At 53.9% G+C, this 19,959-nt stretch overlaps 1 protein-coding gene across 1 annotated transcript in view; it reads right to left on the bottom strand.

Moving 5' to 3' along the window:
- Positions 1 to 1,936: 1,936 nt before the first annotated feature.
- Adap1 (ArfGAP with dual PH domains 1) overlaps positions 1,937 to 19,959 on the bottom strand; it is a 52,956-nt gene continuing 34,933 nt past the window's right edge. Inside the window, exons 5-11 of the mRNA XM_031338483.1 lie at positions 8,118 to 8,230; positions 6,896 to 7,042; positions 4,690 to 4,773; positions 4,393 to 4,455; positions 3,779 to 3,850; positions 3,388 to 3,616; positions 1,937 to 3,127 (exon numbers count right to left, since the gene is read on the bottom strand). Of these exons, the coding sequence (XP_031194343.1) occupies positions 3,099 to 3,127; positions 3,388 to 3,616; positions 3,779 to 3,850; positions 4,393 to 4,455; positions 4,690 to 4,773; positions 6,896 to 7,042; positions 8,118 to 8,230 (737 nt within the window). The 3' untranslated portion in view covers positions 1,937 to 3,098. The remainder of the gene's footprint in view (positions 3,128 to 3,387; positions 3,617 to 3,778; positions 3,851 to 4,392; positions 4,456 to 4,689; positions 4,774 to 6,895; positions 7,043 to 8,117; positions 8,231 to 19,959) is intronic.

Consider the following 19,959-nt stretch of genomic DNA (forward strand, 5'->3'; position numbering starts at 1 on the left):
TGGGTGAGCTCTGGGCTGGGCACGGGGCTGGCTTTGGGCTTTGGCATTCAGTTCCCATCTGTGGGTGCAGAGGCCTTGGGCAGGGTGGGAGTGGCTGTGTGTCCAGGCTGAACGTGGCAGGCTGGAGAGGAAATACATGCTGTGCTGTCCATACCATTTCCCTATGCATCCAGGCTGTGTCTGCCAGAGTGGCCAGTGTTAGTGTCAGCAGTGTCCGAAGTAACTGCTTGGGATTTAGCGATGAATTGTTTTTATTGAAATCACCTCCACCATGGTGTATGTCTTCACCTCAGGGAACAGGAGAGATGACTTTGGTGCATGGGAAGCTCAGTGAAGGGGTGACTTAGAAATAGGGAGGCCACTGGGGCTGGAGAAATGGCTCAGCAGTTAAGAGCACTGACTGCTCTTCCAAAGGTCCTAAGTTCAATTCCCAGCAACCACATGGTGGCTCACAACCATCTGTGGTGGGATCCGATGCCCCCTTCTGGTGTGTTTGAGGACAGCTATAGTGTACTCACACAGTAAATAAATTTTTAAAAAAGAAGAAGCCAGGCAGTGGTGGCACACACCTTTAATCCCAGTACTTGGGAGGCAGAGGCAGGAGGATCTCTGAGTTTGAGGACAGCCTGGTCTACAGAGTGAGTTCCAGGACAGCCAGGGCTATACAGAGAAACCCTATCTCAAAAAAATCAAATTAAGAATAGGTATAGTATAGTTGGGCCTGGCCACAGAACCTGCTGGGCATGGGCCAGAGCTTCCTGTGCTCAGCTATGACAATTGCTTGGAATCATGAATTGTAGAACATTGTCATTGATCTGTTTTGAAATAGAATTAAAATTTTGTGTATATATAAGGTTGGGCAGGATTAACCCTAGCTGAGTACAGAGGAAAGCTAGCATTTGTGCAGGAATGTGAGACGTGTGGGATCCTTCCCATACGCTGTGTTCCTTGCATGTGCCTCTGCAACACACTGCCCCCTCTACACGCATCCTATTCCTTGGGATATGGCAACTGTTTACTGTGCCAGTTGCATGCAGTGATGTCAACTGGACTGTCATCCTCCTCTTAGCCCTTGTACAGGCTGGGTCCTGGCTGAGCTGTGCTTCATCACCCCTGGCTGAAAGATACCCAAGGACACACCAGCTCTTCTTGAGTTGCCAGCTTTCGATCTAGTGAAAATCTTCCCCGCGTCATTCTGTGGTTATTTGGGCAAATGTCAAGGTGGTCAGTGTTGTTAGTACAACACTACGTGCAGAAATCATTGGAGCAAGCCCATCAGTAAAGTGATACTGGAAGGGAAGAGGGTGGGGACCCTGGGCTACTTGGGAAGCCTCTGCCTCCCCAGGGCCTTAGCAGTGGGAAAGGGACTTGGGTTGTAACTCAGTGGCATGGTGCTTGCCTGATACATTCAGGTCCCCCAGGTTCCAGACCCAGCGCCACTCAAGTGGGAGAGTTTCTCCAAGAGAGGGCTGAGGGAACCGAGCCAGAAGCATGGGGACACACCTGGGCTTGGCACTGCAGACTTGACCGAAGATGTCCCTGAGCATTCCTGGCAAGCTGCGTGCCTGGGCTCTTGCCAAGAGAGTGCAATCTAGGGCCTCTGTCATAGCCCAGAGGCTAGCAGATGTGGGCAGAGATAGCCTAGGAGGGGTTCCAGGTGTATGGGCTGTGGTAGGGGAACCCTGGGACCCTGCTAGGATTAGACAGTCCAGGGGCTGGGCCTTCCTGGGGCTGGCTCTCTCTTCTCACAAACACACACCCAGCATGGTGGCTGGAGACTATAGGACACAGATTGCAGTCAGGCCAGCTCTGTCTCAGGCCAGCCATGGAAGTGACGTGGTTCTTCTCATGTCCCTTACTGCCCAAAGGGAGGCTGCCAGGGCAAAGGGAATACTGGCTCACTCCTCCCCACTTCAGCCACAGACACACAGAAGGGACAATGCCAGAGCCACACTTTATTCCAGGGGACATGACACAGGGCAGCAGAAGCCCAATCAAGGACCCCTCCCCCCAGCTCCCTGGGGTGTAGCTTTGATGAGGGGCCAGGTCATTCACAGATGTGTTCCCCCATCAATGCTCCCCAGCTGTCCAGCGGCCAGGACCTGCCCCCTTTGAGGATCCCATAGAAGAGAGCCCATCTGTTGGGGTGGCCAGAGGGCAGCAGGGGAAATAAATACAGGTAGCTTTAACTACTGGCCTGCCAGCAGCAATCAGGGCTGGGGGCAGCCACTCCTGCCCATGGCCACCTCTTGGCTTGGGCTCTCATTCATCAAGGGCTTGAAGACTGTAAGGTCAGGGCCAGAGGGGGCATGGGTTACAAAGCGGGGACAGCACCGAGCTGGGCACTGGCGCCCAAAAGCAGATGTGGTAGGGTGCTCCCTGGCTCCCAAGGAAACCACTACTGGGCTCCATGCACAGCACCCTGTAGGCTAGGCTCCCTCCCAGTTGCCCCAGCCAGCTGTCCCCAGGGGACTGGGGGCCCCAAGCAGGTGGGTTCAGGGCCTGTGCGCACAGTTCTCTTGGAAAAATGCCTGACCCCCAATGCCCCAGCTGGGTCAGCCCTAGGGGAAGGAGAGCTGACCCCTGACCCTTGATCCCTGACTGACACACAGCAAGTGCTCAATAAATACTTGTTGAGGTGGGGGGAGGAAAGGGGAGGCATGCGGCACGTCCCAGAGTGAGTCCCCAGCAGCCAGGCCAGCCCGCTGCCACAGCTGTTCATGGCTGTCCATGGCTGTCCACAGCAGCCCAGCACCAAGTCCTGTCCTGAGGCCAAGATCCCCTCAGGCCAGAAGAGTTAGTCGGGTCCTGCTCAAGTTGGGAGGCAAGGCTTCCAGCAGCAGGAAAGTGGATGGGTCGGCTGGGCGTGGCTGGGAGCACTGTGACAGGGCCAGGGTCAGGTGAGGCCCAGAACCAAGTCAACTTTAATGAGGTTCTGAAAAACTGTCTACCCAATGGGCTTGCCTGAGCCCCTCCTGGCCATGCCTGGGCCACACCATGGAACAGAGTGTAGGCCCGGAGGCTGGGCTCCCCAACTGTCCAACGCCGCCTGTCCAGCCACATGAGCGCAGAATCCTGGGGCCTCCGGGCTCTCTTCCTTAGGGTTTATGCTTGAAGTGGGCTTCCACTAAAAATGGGAATGTTCTAACCTTGGGAGCTGCCAGCTCACTCAGACTCCCCTCCACAGCCTGTGATCCACCTTCCATAGCCTGTGAACCCCCCTCCACAGCCTGTGACCCCCCACTCCACAACCTGAGGCCTCCCTTCCACAGCCTGTCCAGGGGCCCCTGGCCAGCAGCAGGAGTCTGTCTGCTGGGGTGCCACACCATACTAGGGGGCTTCACCTACCCCACCGCTACCCTCCTGCCCTATGCCTGCACCTCTCACCTGCGTACTCCTGAGGCAGCATGGGCCTGTCCACCACCTTCTGGAAGGCCGCAATCCACTCCCTCTGGTCTGATTCCGTCTCACAAGTGAACAGGAATTTGCGGTCAGGGGTGACAATGGTTATGCCATGGGGCCAGTGGTGACTCTGGGTTGACGGTGGGAGGCCCTCCAGGACCGTGTAACCGCTCTCCTTACTGCCAATGAAGACTTCCCCTCGGGCAAAGGCATCCTGCGGGTGAGAGGAGGCTGGGGCATGAGGACGGAACCCTCTCCTTCCTCTCCCGGTCCAGTTAGGTGAGTATTTGGGACCCTGAGGAATCCCAGTCCTGTTCCCTCACCAGTCAGTCCCTGAAACAGGTCAGTCAGGGGACAATAGCCAGACCTTCCTTACCAGGGGGTCTTTGAAGTACATGAGCCTCCGGTCATCCATGGTGAACCAACGCTTCCGGAAGCCTTCTGTCTGCTGTGGGTCAGGGAGGATAGTGAGCAGTCAGCAAGGCCTAAGGTGTACCTCTGCCCCAGAAGGCCCCCCCCCACACACTCAACACCCAGTGGGCGCCACTCTGGCCAACCAGTGCGTGAGGAACCCTGGCCATGCGTGAGATTCAGGTTAGAATCGACCACTTTCACATTGCAGAGCAAATGTGAAGGTCCCTGCTGAAGAGGGGCCTGAGGGCTGGAGGCTCGGGCTGACTCAACCCCCAGTACCTGCAACCAGGTCACTCTCCTACATCCTGGATCCTCATCCCAGCACCAGAGCACAGACAAGAGACCTCAAGAACCACCCTGAAGCTCAAGGCCAGAGGACAAAGTGGCCAGTCCCGGAACACTTTTCGATGCACTCAGGAAAGGGCTGGTACTCCATCTGTGCCCAGTGAGTCCAGTGACCTAGTGACCCTCAACCCCTCAGCCAGCTGCCCAGCCTGACCCCCAAGCCACCCCCAGACAGACAAAAACAAGATGGCTGACCTTGAACAGGCCTGGAAGCACATTGCTCTCACCTACCTTGGGCCCTGTCTTCTCCATGTAGCCTTCCTTCAGGTAGTTCCTAGAGAGCTTGGGCACCAGCTGGGACAGAACAGATGGTGGTGAGGCCCACCCTTGTGTCATCCCCTAGACTGCACACAGCATGGCATGGTCTCCCCAAGCTGGGTCACAGCCCCAGAAAGAAGTACTACAGTCAACCCTGCTGCCTTTCTGGGGACCTGTTTATGCCCTTGTTCAGTCCTGTGACCCACCCCAGATGGCTACCTCCCTCCCCACTCCTCTGCCCTGCGGGGTGACTTTGGGACAGCCACTCACATCTGCATCACTGGCTCCTGGGAAAGCCACCTGCAGGTAGTGGAAGCGGGCTGCTCGCAGTGCATTGAACCAGTCCACGATCTCCTGAGGGCCGAAGTTGCAGTGAGTAGTGGCTCCTGAGCCTCTGTCTCCCCCACAGACCCCCTCATCTGGGCTGATACTCTGAGTGGCCGTAAGAGATGCAAAGTGGGATGGACCCCCACAGCCTGCCTCCTCCTTGTGCCAAGATGGGGTAGTCTGGTGACCATGATCAGGGAACGGGCTGAGGCAGGGGACTGAGTGAGGTTGACATCTGAGCTCTGCGTGTCACAGCTATCTCTCTGCACCCAGCTTTCTGTCCAGCTGGCCTCCTCCCAGATCCTGCACACATCTGGGGTCTCCCAGTCCTGGCAGGGGTTCACAGTGGCCTGGAGCTATGACTATGGCTCTGCCTTGTGGCCACGCCACAGAGACTCCACCTGCCTCACTCTGAACCTGTTCATTTTTGTCTTCCTGGTGCTTCTGGTAAACACTAGAATGAGGCAGACCCCAGCGTGTGTCATCTGCATCTACTCCCTACACTACTGCTGCCTCTCACAGTCCTGTCCACATGTTCCCACTCACAACTGGCCCTACCCACTTCTTCTTTGCCCCCCCCCCCAGTTGACTGACTTTCTCCATTCTAATCTCCCCTCTCTCTTGCTCTCCCTGAGCTGTCCACCCCATGCTGTGGGACAGACCTGAAGCCTTCTGCGGCTGATCACCTTCACAATGCTTGCAATGGCTCACACTTATCCCAGCATCAGCCCTCTCAAATCCTTGGCTTTGGGGACGCAGCCTTCTCCCTACAGGTGACCCTGGGCACCAGGGACTCACTTTGTAGACCACTAGAATGCCCTATAAATTCATAGAGATCTGCCTGTTTCTGCCCCCACCCAAGTGCTAAATCAAAGGCAAGTGTCACTATGTCCCACCTATGCTTGAGAGACATTTATTAAAAAGTTAAATCGACAAGACACAGAGAAGAGCCATGGGCTGGATGCTAGCCAGTAGATGAGCTGGCATGTGTGGGTAGGAGCCCCAGGATAGCTACATGCCAGCTGCACATGAGATGAAATGTATATGGGTCTATCTGGGCCCATCTAGGTCCCTCAAGGGCCTCAGGTGGCTTCCCTACAAATCCAGCGACAGGATCCCCAGAGCAAGCCAGCTGCTAGCTGAATCATCAAGCCCTGGATTCAACGGAGAGAACCCTCCTCAATGAATTAGGTGGTGAGTGATTGCAAAAGACGCCCAGCATGAAGCTTGGGCCACCACATGAATGCATGCACACCTGCACACTTGTGTACCCACACACATGGAAAAAATATACACATGCCACAATGACATGCCAAAAAATAAAAAAAGGAATAAAATAAGTGTAGGCCGGGCAGTGGTGGCGCACGCCTTTAATCCCAGCACTTGGAAGGCAGAGGCAGGCGGATTTCTGAGTTCTAGGCCAACCTGGTCTACAGAGTGAGTTCCAGGACAGCCAGGGCTACACAGAGAAACCCTGTCTCGAAAAATCAAAAACAAAAAACGAAAAAACAGCATAAAGCAGCACAGACTGGACTAAGATGGGGAGGGAAGAGGTAAGGCCCACAACAGTCCGCCCATGTCCCTAGAGGTCCAGACAGCCTGGAGCTGGGGTATACACTGGCCTCGACCAGCAAACATGGCTGTTTATCTCAGGTAAGTAAGACAGTGTGCTGGATAGAAGAGCTCAGATCCCACTAGTAGTTTTATATAGTCACAGGCCACAGACCCTGAACACAACATGATAAAGACCTCTCAGGTGTGAGGGCACAGGGGAGCAGAAGTGTGGGAGACCCTTAACTCGCCAGCAATTGGTGCCCAAAGCAGGTATGTGGCAACTTCCCAAGGGATCAGCCCGAACTCCAGCTTCCCTGGCCTTTCCGCACACATGCACGCACGCACACATGCGATACACACTTTGAAGAGGCGCACATCAGAGCTACAAGATGAAAGTATACAGGCTCTAGTGTTGGCCTGGGCTATCCTTCTGCCCATACAGAGACGGCTGCAGCACAGAGGGCAGGGCTGGATTCGTGCCCCTTGGGGGCGGGGTGCATTGCCTCGCCTCTCCCCACCCACCTAGCAGTGCCCGCCAAGACCCCCGTGATCCTAGTTACTGTTTAGTGTTCCCAGACCAGTCCACCCAGGTCACCTTGCCATCTTCATGGTAGATAAAGATGTTTCGGGTGCTGTTGTCCTTCAAGTAGGTGACCTGCAGGCCATGGGGGTGGCCGATCTTGGCCGGCTGGAAGGTGGCATTCAGGTGCTCGATCTTCATGACAGCCTTAGGCTCCTTGGCCTGTGAAGGAAGGCTAGTGGGAATCCCAGACAGTAGGAGGCCAGCAGTACACCTGCTGTGCGTGTTGTGCAGCCCTAGGCAAGTTACTAAACCTCTCTGACCCCCAGATTCCTGGTCTGTGGTTGAAAGGTAAATTTCTACTTCCTTGAGTGATGGAGACTAAATGACACTTGGTGTCTGGGTAAAATGTCCTCTAATCTGTGACCCTTTGTCCTGTCCTGACCCAATTCTTGCTTGCCTGTGCATCTGGAGTTTGCTCACCAAGACCTCCCCCTGACCCCCCACGATCCTAGCTACTGTTCACTGTTCCCAGACCAATCCATCCAGGTCACCTGCAGGCAAGGCAGAAGGTCTTTCAGTGGTCCTGGCTAGCTCCGGGGAGCTGTATGACTAGCCTTGTCCCTATTGCCTCAGCCAGACCTTACGTCAGAGCATTTCTCCAGGTGTGTATCCTGGTGTCCCCCACCCCAAAAGGTGGCCCCTTCTAGGTGTTAAGGGACCCAGAGAAAGGGCCACTACACACTTGGCTGGGTGGCCCTAGGACGATTGCTAAACATCTCTGAGGCAGTACCCCACACATAAAGCAGGCCAGGAAGCTGCTGCCCTCTTGGACGACAGTACCACAGAGCTGGGCACACCTTCCATCACTCTACGAAGCCAGCCCCACAGCAAGGCTGCAGCCATCCACCTCCAGGTGGGTCCTGCCCTGCCACTGTCACACAGCTGACCCAAGGCACTATCCCCATCTGTTCTCATCCCATCCAACAGTGGGAGCCTCAGGCTTCCCAGGACCATTCCCAGCAGACCCACCCCAGGCCTGGCTCCTGAAGGCACCAGGAAGGGACCGGGGTCAGTCCTGGATGGGGGTGGAGGAGTTAGTGTGTGGATGCATACACGGATGGTATTTCCCCAGAAGGATCCATCATGAGGGGTGCTCCCCGGGAGGACTGACAGGGACGGAACTGAAAGAAGGCACCCATGCTCCAGTAGAAAAGCTTAATCCCCACCCCTGAAGACCCAGGGGAGGCCAGGACCCCACGTGGGAAGGTCACCCTTTGCTTCATGCCAGGCTCACATCGTTTTTGTTGAAGTATTTCAGGGCACCCTCTCGTTCCGTCAGCACAAACTTCCGGCTTAAGAACTGTCCGTTGTCCCGCCCACGCTTCCAGAGAAGGCCTTCACGGTATCCTGGGGAAGAGAAACAGTCAAGGAGTCTCCACCGAGCTGACCCGATCGCTGTCCCTGTCCCAAGGACCCTCCCGTGTGGGGTGGACACAGCCGAGGGTTGCAGGTCTCATTTCCCTGTCTGCTCTGCCATTGACCTGTAACCCACTGCCCAGAGAAGCCTTGATCCTCCCAGCAGACCACAAGCTCTGGAGCCTAGGCCACCCTTTGCCCCAGATTCTCCCACCTGGACAACCCACCGAAGAAGCAAGACCTGAGGATGTAGTTGGGGACAATGGATTTAAGAATGAGGTTGGGAGCCAGGTGAATCTCTGAGTTCGAGGCCAGCCTAGTCTACAGAGTGAGTTCCAGGACAGCCAGGGCTATACAGAGAAACCCTGTCTCAAAAAAAAAAAAAAAAAAAAAAAAAAGAATGAGGTTGGGGACAATAGATTTGAGGTGGCCCAGGGTTACCAGACAAGTCTAATGTCACAGAAAGAAAGAGGTTCTTGGGCATGAGAAGGGACAGGAACAGACTGAGTTACTAGTCCCACGATGCCAGAGGCCAGAAGGACCCTCCCAGAGCTCTAGGTTCATGATTCTGGGGTTGGCTAGCTCTGGGGACCCTGGTACACTTCTGCCTCAGTTCTGCTACTTCATTTTTGGCAAAACCAGGCACTCTCCCCAGCGGTGGCGCACCCGTTTAATCCCAGTCCTCGAGAGGCAGAGGCAGATGGATTTCTGAGTTTGAGACTGGCCTGGTCTAGAGAGTGAGTTTCAGCACAGCCAGGGCTACACAGAGAAACCCTGTCTCAAAACAAAGGAACAACAACAAAGAAAGCAAACAATGAAAGAAAGAAACGGGCACTCCCGGACTCTCCGAACTCCCTGCTTCCCAGCTTGGCTGTGCCTGGCCAGTCCCATGCATCTACAAGGAGCTGATGTGGTTGGGCTCTTCTTGGCTCACTGCCCTGCCCCACCCCCCTTCATGGGACATCCCTTAGTGATGCAGTAACATTTTCTGGTGAGTGCTGATGGATGCCGGCATTGCTTGAAGTTTCGGGCTATTGTGAGACACCCCCCACCCCCCCGCACGTGGACATGTACTTGGTGGCCACTTTTTCCCTCTTGGATGGGCACAGTACAGGGCCACGAACTTTGCTATCTCCCTTCTTCCTGGGTGTCAGGGTAGGTTTCATTGGTAAAGAGGGTCCTGGAAAACCTTGACTGCCAACAGTGTGCTCAAGGGTAGGAGTGTAGCCCCTGTATCATGATCACACAATCACATGGAAGCCAGGCCCTGACAGCCGGGCCGGCTCACATCAAACTCCCTCCCCACCCTCCCCCAGCATCTCCTCCTCTGCTGCCTGCTGCCAGGCAGCCCTGTCCCCATCACCAAACACAAGGGGCTATTTTCTGTGCTCTCAGAGACATGTGGCCATAAAAAGGCAGCAGCCCGGCGTCAGGGAGGGGGCAGCTGGCGCCTGTGGGACTATCAGTCTCGAGACATGCCAGAAGAGGCCTGTGACCTCCCCCTACTTCTCAAGGGATGGGGCCTCTCTGGGGCTATGATGTGCCTTGTGTCTCTCCTTTGTCATAACCTTGGTAGACAAATCTTTCCGTGCCTGGATACCAAGTCACCAAGACATACCATCAACCAAGGCAGGACCCACTTTGAAAATGTTTGTTGACCGACTCGTTAAACACCTAACTGGGCAGTAAGTCAGCTTGGCCTCCTTTCAGCTTCCGAGACCAGATTCTCTAGGCTTGAATAGCTGATCATGGACTCCAGAAGTGGAGTGTCAAGGGGCAGCAAGACTGCAGCAGCTCGCCCGGACCACCCCCCCACCCCCCCCAACTCCAGAGCCATGCTTTACGGCTGGGAGCCAGCCAGCGGGAGCACGCTTCTTGCTTGCTATTCTAATGGTTGCCAGCAGGTGGCAGGAACACATCGGGAGACTCGGTTTCCAAGCTGGGGTGGACTGAACTCTGCTGCCCCTCTGAGGCTCCTACAGGGCATCAGGCTTAGGGCCCTGAAGCAGTGGGTCCTCTGCTAGGCCAGGCCCATGTCTTGATACGCTCTGGGACCGACCATGGGACCGACCAGCGTTCCGACAAGCTACCACTGTGCCTATACTTTAGGCCCTACAACGGCAACACAAGAGATGTTTCTGTAACAACGCATCCCTGGCCTGACCCTGACAGAGTCCAGGCCTCTCTCAGAGCTCTGTTTCCTTCTTGATACCATGGGAATCTGGCCAGCCAAGGGCTGACAGGTATTGAGCCTTTGCCCAGACCCGTAGGCCTGGCTGGATGGCTCCTGTCCACCCAACCCAGGGTCCTTGCTCAGCAGCCCAGCCAAGCTACCCCTCTGGGCACACTTGAGATCAGGTAGAACCAGAAGTGACCTTCTCCCTGAAAGAACTAGCTGGTCCTGAGGCAGAGGCTATGAAGTTCAGTCAGCATTGATTAGATGCCTATGGTTTACAGGGCTGGGGCCAGCTGCGGAGGTTGGGAGTGCTTGGCCCATAGTCCACAGGGAAAGCACAGGACACACACACAGAGGGCTCAGTGACACACATCCCTGTGAGGCGGAAGTCACCATTCCCTGCCACTACAAGCCAATTACAGATGAAGCATACCTTTGGGGTGGCACCTTCCTTGGGGTGACAACGTGGAATCATGGGCTCTTCTGCGCGCCTGTGGCCATACAGTGGCATGGCCAGCACACAGTCCAGATTGGAGATTTCTTTCTGTTTTTTTGAGTTGGAAGAGGGGAGTTGGGTCTCACTATGTAGCCCAGGTTACCCTTGAACTCATTATGATCCTCTTGCCTCAGCCTCTGGAGTGCTGGGGTGACAGCTATGCACCACAACTGACCTGGGGACTTTATTCTTGATCCTCACAAGTGGGAAAGAACCTGATGTCCCTCAGCTGTGGGACATTTAAGCAACCACGGTGCCCTGCACTCGGCCCTGCTACCCACAGGACGAGCTCCAGGCAGCAAGGCAGGCGGGAGAGAGGCTGGGCCCTGGGGCGGGCGTACCACATTATTCATCTCCAGCAGGCAAACTGGGCTGCAGGGGTGGGGAGGACACTGCGGTATCTTCTATACTCACATAGTTTCATAACCTGCAAACTTCAAGAACGGCATTCCAAACAGAATGTCCAAAGTATATGTAAATTGTGTGGGATATATGTAAATTAGGCTTTTGCTTTTAATTCAAGGCAGTGAGCACGTGGCTTCGCTGTGAGTGTGACAGGAAGCTTACCAGGTGTGAGTGAAGTGGATGGTCCATACTCAGGACTGCTGTGAGACCATTCTGAATGGGACAGGTATTCACATCATCTGGTTTCTCCTACTGGGGTACTACCAATGGAAGGTTCCGCACAGAGCCTGGCCTCAGAGACACCAGAGAAACTGAGACCCCGTGACCTTAACCACACCCTGCCTCTGGCTGCAAGCATCTGTCTGCTTCTGTTGGCCACTACACCTAGGGAACTGTAACTCTGGTTCTAGGCATCTGGTGCCCTCTTCTGGTTTCCATGGACACTGCACTCACATGTTGCATAGACACACATGCAGGCAAACATGCCCAAGAGGTTCAGACTCTGTGTTCCCAGGGCTCAGCCACTCCCTGCCCACTGCTCTGGCCACTTGGGCTCTGTCCTGAAGCTCCCTGGGTCCCTTTTGCACCTGTAAGAGAGGCCAAGGGCAGGCTCCAGTGTGCACAAGTTCAAATTCTGATGGGCTAGCCTGTGGCCACCTCACAAGGACCTTCCAGCTCCAGGTAAGACAGAGGGTCCATGTGGATGACAGGGCTGAGATCGAAGCTCATGAGTCTTATACACCTCCTTGGCATATTTGGCCTGCATTCTGCCTTCTCCCTAGAAGTCGTGTTTCCCATCTTCAGGAACCTGGGATCCCAGGAGCAGGTAGGCAGTGGGTGACCACCATCTGCTTGGCCCTTCTTGCTACTTCCTGGCTTGGCTCTGGGAACAGATCCATTCACCCTCTGGGTATCCTTGGAAGGTCTTTTCTCTCTTATCAGCCATAGCAGGAAGACTTTCTGAATCCAGTGATAGATGGTCGGCCCTCTACACTGGTCCAGCTGGGGCTCCCTGACCAGAGGCGGGTTCAGGCAGGGCCCCCCCCCTTCAGGAGAATGCCTGATACCTTAGCTCTGGTGCAAATTGACACCTCTCAGGGACTGGTTTCCTTGGGACTCTATATCATGTGTCCTCTGGCTTAAAGACTTCCTGGTGTTCTGGTCATACATAGGAACCCTCCAGTATGAGTGTCCCACATCCCTTCCTGTTTTCTTCTTTGATTGCTCACTAACCAGCAGAACACAGCCTGGTGGGGAGAGGGTGCTGGGAGCCAGCTCCAGACCCTGACTCCAGGCACTGGGGTTCTGAGCTGTGCCCCCCATCTCATACATAAGCAATTGGTCCCCTGGAGACACTGTTCACAGAGTCACACAACAGCCGCCAGGAAGCTCCCTAGCTGGACCTCGCTAACTGGTCTCATGGACAAGGCAGCAGGGGGACCATCGCCGCCACCCTTCTCTGGGCTTCAGTTCCCTCATCTTCCAAAGGGTCCGGGCTGAGGTGAAGCTAAATGAGTCAAGACAGTTCCAGCGGTCCAGCAAGTCCATCAGACCTACCTCCTGCACGCAGACTGGCTGGGACACAGGGCTTGTGAACAGCCTGGCTGACCTTGCCAGTGACTCTTCACATGGAGCCTATCACGTGGGCAGATCCAAGAGCACTATAGAACCAAATGTTGAGGCTCACACATGGGACAAGCCTACACTACACCGAAGACAGGAAATGGGGTTATCTGAGTCCTGGAATGCCCTCCCTAGCTTCCACTGTCGCTGTTTCAAAGGACCCGACCTCCTCACCCTACCAGCCACCCCAGGGTGTGTCACCCTGGCCATCCGCAAACACTGTTGTGCTGAGCACACTGCCTTAGCATACAAGGAGAACCGAGGCCAGGCAGAGCTCTGCTGTTCAGAGAGTCTCCCCCTCATCCTCACCCTGCTTCCTATTTGCACGGTGACCTTCAGGTCAAAGGTCAAGAAGTCAACAGCACCAAGATGTCCCCGCTTGGTACAACCAGGGAGGAAAAGGGGCAGGAAGCCATGTCTGTTGGAGGAGGGGGTGGCCTGGTCCTGGACAACAAAGGCCATTGTTTGCCTGCCCTGTCGCCCACCCTCCCCATGAAAGGCAGCCATTGAGGCTTGGCTGGAGGCAGGACAGTCTGGGGCAGGAGCCAGGGCAGCTGCCACCCAGTCACTTACAGGGCAGCGAAGGAGGGGTGGGTACAATGCAAGGTGGACTCAGGTATGAGGGCACACACACCGCCCCGACATCTCCAAATTTCAGAGGGAAGTTTCCGACTGTGACCTTGGGGAGTGTGGCAGGGCCCTATGGTCACACAGCTCCATATCTGTAAGCCAGGACAAACTCTCAAAGTTTCTGGACCCCTAGACATATCCCAAGGCCCAGGCCACCCACACAGAGGCCCGTCTCCACCTGCTGCCTTCCCAGCCACATAGGCATTGGAAAGGATGGCCGGGATAGTGGGTTCTTAACCCGGTAGCCTCTGTCTCTGGCAGGACAGGAAATGTGACAGGGGCTGCAAATGAGCCACTGGCACATGTCTGGTCTGGAACTCCAGGGGTTGCTTCCTTTCCTCTAAGCCCTGGTTGTCACTGTCTGAGACCTCTCCAAAACCCAGTTCGGGGGAGCGCGTGCTCAAGTCCCCAGGTCTGACCTGCTGTCCCTGTTGAGAGAAGATAGGCAGTTATCCAGGAGGCTCCTCAGTCCTAAGAGTGTCACCCTCTAATAGGCAGTCCCCTGTGCCTGGCCTGAACAAGAGACAGATGTAATGTCAGTGGATACCTTACTGCCAGAGACTCTGCTAACCAGTCTCCAGAATAGTGCTTCCGTGAAACTTCTTTAGACTTAAAAAAAAAAAAAAAAGGGTAGGCCCCACTGTGGGTGAGCAGCACCATGCTCTATGACAGAAGCCTGGCACAGAAGGCCACTCATCATGTCCAAGCTGGTGAACAGTGGGGAAAGAGAAAACCAGACGGTGGTGGTAGCTGCTGGCATGGTTGCTCACAGGGACAGGGTCTCAGTGCTGGAAGTGTCTGGAATAAGCCTGGTGTTGTGTAATAGCGAGTGCGCTGCAGAGGGCAGGGCCATGACAAGGGTATTTCCCCACACAGAGATTTCACACGGATGACCCCTTGGCCTCCTGCCTCCAGGCCCCTCAATTCCTGGAGGAGAGGTGTGGACTGGATGTTCCCAATGATGTCCCCATGACTCCTTGGGCATTGTGGAGGAAACTGTGGTCAGTGTCCCTGCACAGTGTCAGTCCGGACATGCAGTTCAGGATGTCCCCTGGTCTCTAGTTTGAATGTCACCACACTGTTGTTCATCTCTCCCAGCCCTGGCACACTAGCTCCTGACTTATTCCAGCTAGTGGTGAAACCCTAAGGGAAAACATGCAAACTCCTCCATCTAGGGCCCCTGCTGAGCTAGGAAGAAGGCAGAGCCCCCAAGAAGCTAACATGGGACTCCTGTTCTCAGTCCTGATGGCTCTTAGTCCTCAGTGACCGTGCAGGACATCTTGTCTGTGTCTGCTCACAGGCATGTAGAAGACAGACCCTTGGAACACACAGTTCCGGGTCATTCTGGGCAGGCTTGGGGCCGCTCCTCTCAAGAGTCCCGGCCTCACTTCTTTTGAGGCCCCACATTTCCCCTTTCTCCATCTGAGGGGACTTCTGCATTTCCCAAAGATAGGCAGTGGGGAGTGTCTATGCCCTGAGTGAGAAAGAACTGTTTGGTAAGAGGAGGGGGCAGAAGTGCTGGACTAGGGAGGGTAGGTGGGGCACTTGCATAAAATTCCCCAGCCCTTCACTGGGGGATTCATGGCTCAGTGGTAGAGCCCCTGCCTAGAATCCCCCAGTGAGGGGCTGGGGATGTGGCTCAGTGGTAGAGCACCTGCCTAGAATCCCCCAGTGAGGGGCTGGGGTGTGGCTCAGTGGTAGAGCATCTGCCTAGAATCCCCAGTGAGGGGCTGGGGTGTGGCTCAGGATTTATCTAGTTAGTGTTCATGGCTTCTAGTCCAAGCCCTGAGAAAGAGAGGAGGGAGAGGCAAAAGAAAGGAAAGAGGGAAATACGGCTGATCAGAGCTACCCTGAGCTCTCATCGCCCTATGGGAAGTATGAGAGGTACATGAGTTGGTGCAAAGAGGAAGAGGCCATGGGAAGAGCAGGTTGGGTGTGATAGGGGCATCTGGGGACCAGAGCACAGAGCAGCTCCAGGTCCTCTGGGTTCCTAGGGGCTCCCAGTAGCTTTCTCACTGCCTTGCCAGGTCCTTGAGTGTGGAGACTGTGGCTTTGAGCCTTGCTCTTCTGGACACAAACTTGAGGTGACATGGGATAAGAGGGTGTGTAGAGGCAGGGTAGATCCTGATTGTGTCCCCCCCACACACACTAATTTCTTCCCCTAGCCACTCACAGTGTGAAGCTATTTAAAGAAAGGGAGCCCGGCAGGGGTGACTCACGCCTTTAATCCCAGCACTTGGGAGGCAGAGGCAGGCAGATTTCTGAGTTCAAGGCCAGCCTGCTCTACAGAGTGAGTTCCAGGGCAGCCAGAGCTACACAGAGAAACCCTGTCTTGAAAAAACAAGAAAGAAAGAAAGAAAGAAAGAAAGAAAGAAAGAAAGAAAGAAAGAAAGGAAGGAAGGAAGGAAGGAAGGAAGGAAGGAAGGAAGGAAGGAAGGAAGAAAGAAAGAAAGAAAGAAAAGAAGGGGACAGGCCTGGAAGGTGGTGCCTATAATCCCAGTTTTTTAAAACCAGGAACCCTCCTTCAAAAAGAGTGAATAAGTGTGGGGCCCCTGAGCAGCTGGGAGCCTATCCCCTGGAGGGTCCTATCTATGAGTCCTTCTGTAGTGTTGCTGGGAGTATGGGGCACAAGACAATGGAGAAGCCCAAGTTGGAGCTCTCCTCAAACCCCATTTAGATGTTAGTGTCCAGCCCCAGGCAAAGGATACCAGCAGAAAGCATAGTGTCATCATAATGCCACCTCCTGCCACTCCCTAGGTGGTGGTGATGGCCCTCCAGCATTTTAGCTCAGAGCGCATGCCTGAGGAAGCTATAGACGCAAGACTCCTAATAGAAGTGCAGGCACCTTTCCCTGGTGTCCTCTATCCATACCTCTTCCTTCTGCTCCTTGGTCCCTTAGGCTACCCACTGCTGAATTCTGTCTCCTCACGCTACCATGGTAACAGACTCACCTGGAGCAACCCATACCTCCAACCCCTTGCCCAGGTGGCAGCCGAGGATGCCCTACCCCATTCACGCTCAGTTGGGCAGCTGAGAGGAGAGATGCACACCGTAGCTGGCCTCACAGCTGAACTGCATGTTGACTGGCCAAGCCTAAAGTACCAGAGAGCCATGGCTTAGCTGTGTCCACAGAGCCCAGTGGGATCAGCTGGCTTGTGACCTACTAAAGGGTGCCCCGAAACTTCCGGGACGCTGCACTATGCCATAACGTTTGCTTTTCTTAGTGTGTGTGTGTGTTGATGTGTGCATGTGCATGTGTGTGCACATAAAGGCCAGCGGGAAATCTCAGGTGCTTCATGTTTCACTTTAATTTTTAACATGTGTTTCATACGTGTGCCTGATGAAGGGAGTATGGGTGCGTGGCAGTATGCATGTACCACGGCACATGTGTGGAGGTCAGAGGCCAACTTGTGGGAGCAGGTTCTTTCCTTCCAAGGATCAAGTCTATTCTTAGTGGCAAGTACCATTATATACTGAACCATCTCTGCTGTTATATTATCTGTCTGTCTGTCTGTCTGTCTGTCTGTCTGTCTGTCTGTCTATCTATCTATCTATCTATCTATCTATCTATCTATCTATCTATCTTGCAAAAGGGTTTTCCTGTCCATCTATCTATTTATCTATCTATCTATCTATCTATCTATCTATCTATCTATCTTGCAAAAGGGTAGTAGTTCTGGCTGGCCTAGAACTCAGTATGTAGACCAGGATGGCCTTGAATTCACAAAAATCCACCTGCCCCTGCTTCTGCCGCCTAAGCACTGGGCTTATGGATGTGTGTCACTATGCCTGGCTTTCCTATTTTTTGATAGGGCCTCTCATTGGCCTGTAGTTCACTGAGGTCTCTAGGCTGGTGGATGGTAAGCCCCAAGGAATCCTCCTGCCTCAGCACTGGGCTTATAAGAGCCTGCTTTAAAATAGTGTATGTATTTGTGTGGAGTGTTATATATAAGTGCCTCTAGAGTCCAGATGAGTTCTAGATCCCAGAAGCTGGCGGTTGTTAGCCACCCAATATGGGTGCTGGGAACTGAACCCCAGTTCTCTGGAAGAGCATCGAGTCAGGTCAACTTTAAACAGACACACAACACACACACACACACACACACACACACACAGAGAGAGAGAGAGAGAGAGAGAGAGAGAGAGAGAGAGAGAGAGACAAAACCAAAATGTGAGAATCTGGGGATCAAATTCATGTCCTCACTCTCCAAACAGAAATCCCTTTTGGCTGATCCCTCTCTCCACCACACCCAGTTCTAACAGGATTCTGAGTGGACCTAGCCGGGGGAGACCCTGAGTGACCATGACACCATCATCTCCTGAGCTCTATACATGACCTGGAGATTCCCAGGTCCTCACTGCCCTAAGTGCTTGGCACTGAGACCTAAAGACCTGCAGGATGCTTGCTAGTCCTCTGGCTTGCCTTGGTTTCTGTGGCCTGCATGCACTCCACTTCTAGAATCCAGATCTCTACTCTGCCAGACCAGCCCAGTTCCAGAGGCAAGCATGCGACTTGGGTACCCCAACTCCCCAATCATAATGTCAGGCAAACACATAATCAGCACAGTCTGACCAATAAGACAACACTCCCTGATCTATACCCTCTGCTCCTCCAAGCTCTTGGGAACCAGAGGTCAAATTTGGGCCAGGTAGGATAAAGCTGCCCCCAGAGAGCTCAGGTCTTAACTCAGAAAAGCAGAACCAGATGGCGGAGACAGAGAAATCTTTGACATCGCCGCTCAGACACCTAGATCAAGCCATGTCTGATGCACTTAAGTGAATCCATCCACATCTGCTTTTGTACACCCCACCCCACCCCCATTAAAAGCAGAGGGTACAGATAACAGCAGAGGCAATATATTCAGCAACATTTCCACCTCGGACATTAGGTTATATACTTTGTTATAAATGGCTCAAGTGGGAGCATGTGATGACTTGTACCTTTAATTCCAGCACCTGGGAGGCAGAAGCAGGCAGAGATCTCTGCATTTCAGGCCAGCCAAGGTTACACAGTGAGATTCCATCTCAAAACAAACAAATCAAATCAAATCAATCAATCAATCAGGTGATTGTGATAAAGAGGAAGCATGTGGACCAGGGCTTTTAGTCTGACAGGTGCCTGTTCCCTTCCACAGACCCTACAGTGTTACTAGGTATGACAAAGGCCCTGGTGTCTGAGGCAGATGGCCACAGAATTACAGCCATGTGGGCTGAGCACTGAGTGGGTTGGGAGTAAGGCGGGAGAGGAGAGCCAGGTCTGATGCTCTGTGGTGAGGGGTGGGGAAGAGTCCCACTGCCACACACAGCATCCCCCTTGGCCTTACTGCTGGGAGACCAGGGTCCTCCTCTGCAGCAAGGAAAGGGGCAAGCGGGCTTTGGATGGACCAGTATGGAGAGGGAAGGGGAACACTCCTACCTAGCCCTGTTCACAATTGACTTGCTCCAGGTGACACAAGAGGATGGAACCAAACAGAACCTTGGAGAGGTGGCCGAGGGACTGTGTAAGAGCTGGGAGAGGGTCTGAGACAGTAGGCAATGGGACTCCACCTGTACACAGCCTCTCTGCCTTCTCCCCAACAGAGGCAGACATCATCATCCCTTTCTGCCAAGGTCAGATCTTCCAGTACCATCATGAAGCGAGTGCAATATCACAGGATCTACACCTTTAGTTCTAGAACATTCTGCTCGCCACAGAAAGGAGCTTGTGTCAGCACAGAGCCATCGAACCTCTCATCTTGGAGCATGACACTTCCCCTCCCCCTCCATGACTGACGTTCTTGAGTGTCAATTTGACTACATCTGAGATTAACCAAATCTCAAGCTACTGAGTAAACCAGTCAGGGATTACTCTTGATTGGATCATTCAAAGGCAGAAGACCCACGCTATATCTGGATCCTTTGAAGTGGGAAGACCCACCTTTAATCTGGGCCACACTTTCTGCTGGCAGCCTGTATAAAGGATGTGGTGGAAGGAAGCTTGCCCTCTTTGCCTGCTTGCTCTCATTCTTCCTGGTAAGTCCATGCCTTCACTGGCATTAGAGCCTATTTCTTTAGGATTCTGGTGTATACTGAAGACCAGCCGAGACATCCAGCCTCAGGGACTAAGCAACTACCGGATGCTTGGACCTTCTATTAGTAGACAGTCATTGTTGGACTAGCTGGGCCACAGTCTGTAAGCCATTCTAATAACTGCCCTTTATATTTATATAGAGAGATTCATCCCAACAGTTCTGTTCCTCTAGAGACCCCTGAATAACACAGTCCCCACACCAGGTTTGAGGTCTCACACACCAATGGGGCTCCTCATGCACAGCGGGGCACAGTGGGGCAATGAAAGTTGCCAAATGAAGGGTTCCTCTCAGCCAGTCCTACCTTGTGAGCCACAGAAAA

This window comes from Mastomys coucha, unplaced genomic scaffold (genome assembly GCF_008632895.1).
Source record: "Mastomys coucha isolate ucsf_1 unplaced genomic scaffold, UCSF_Mcou_1 pScaffold22, whole genome shotgun sequence".
Lineage (NCBI taxonomy): Eukaryota > Metazoa > Chordata > Mammalia > Rodentia > Muridae > Mastomys > Mastomys coucha.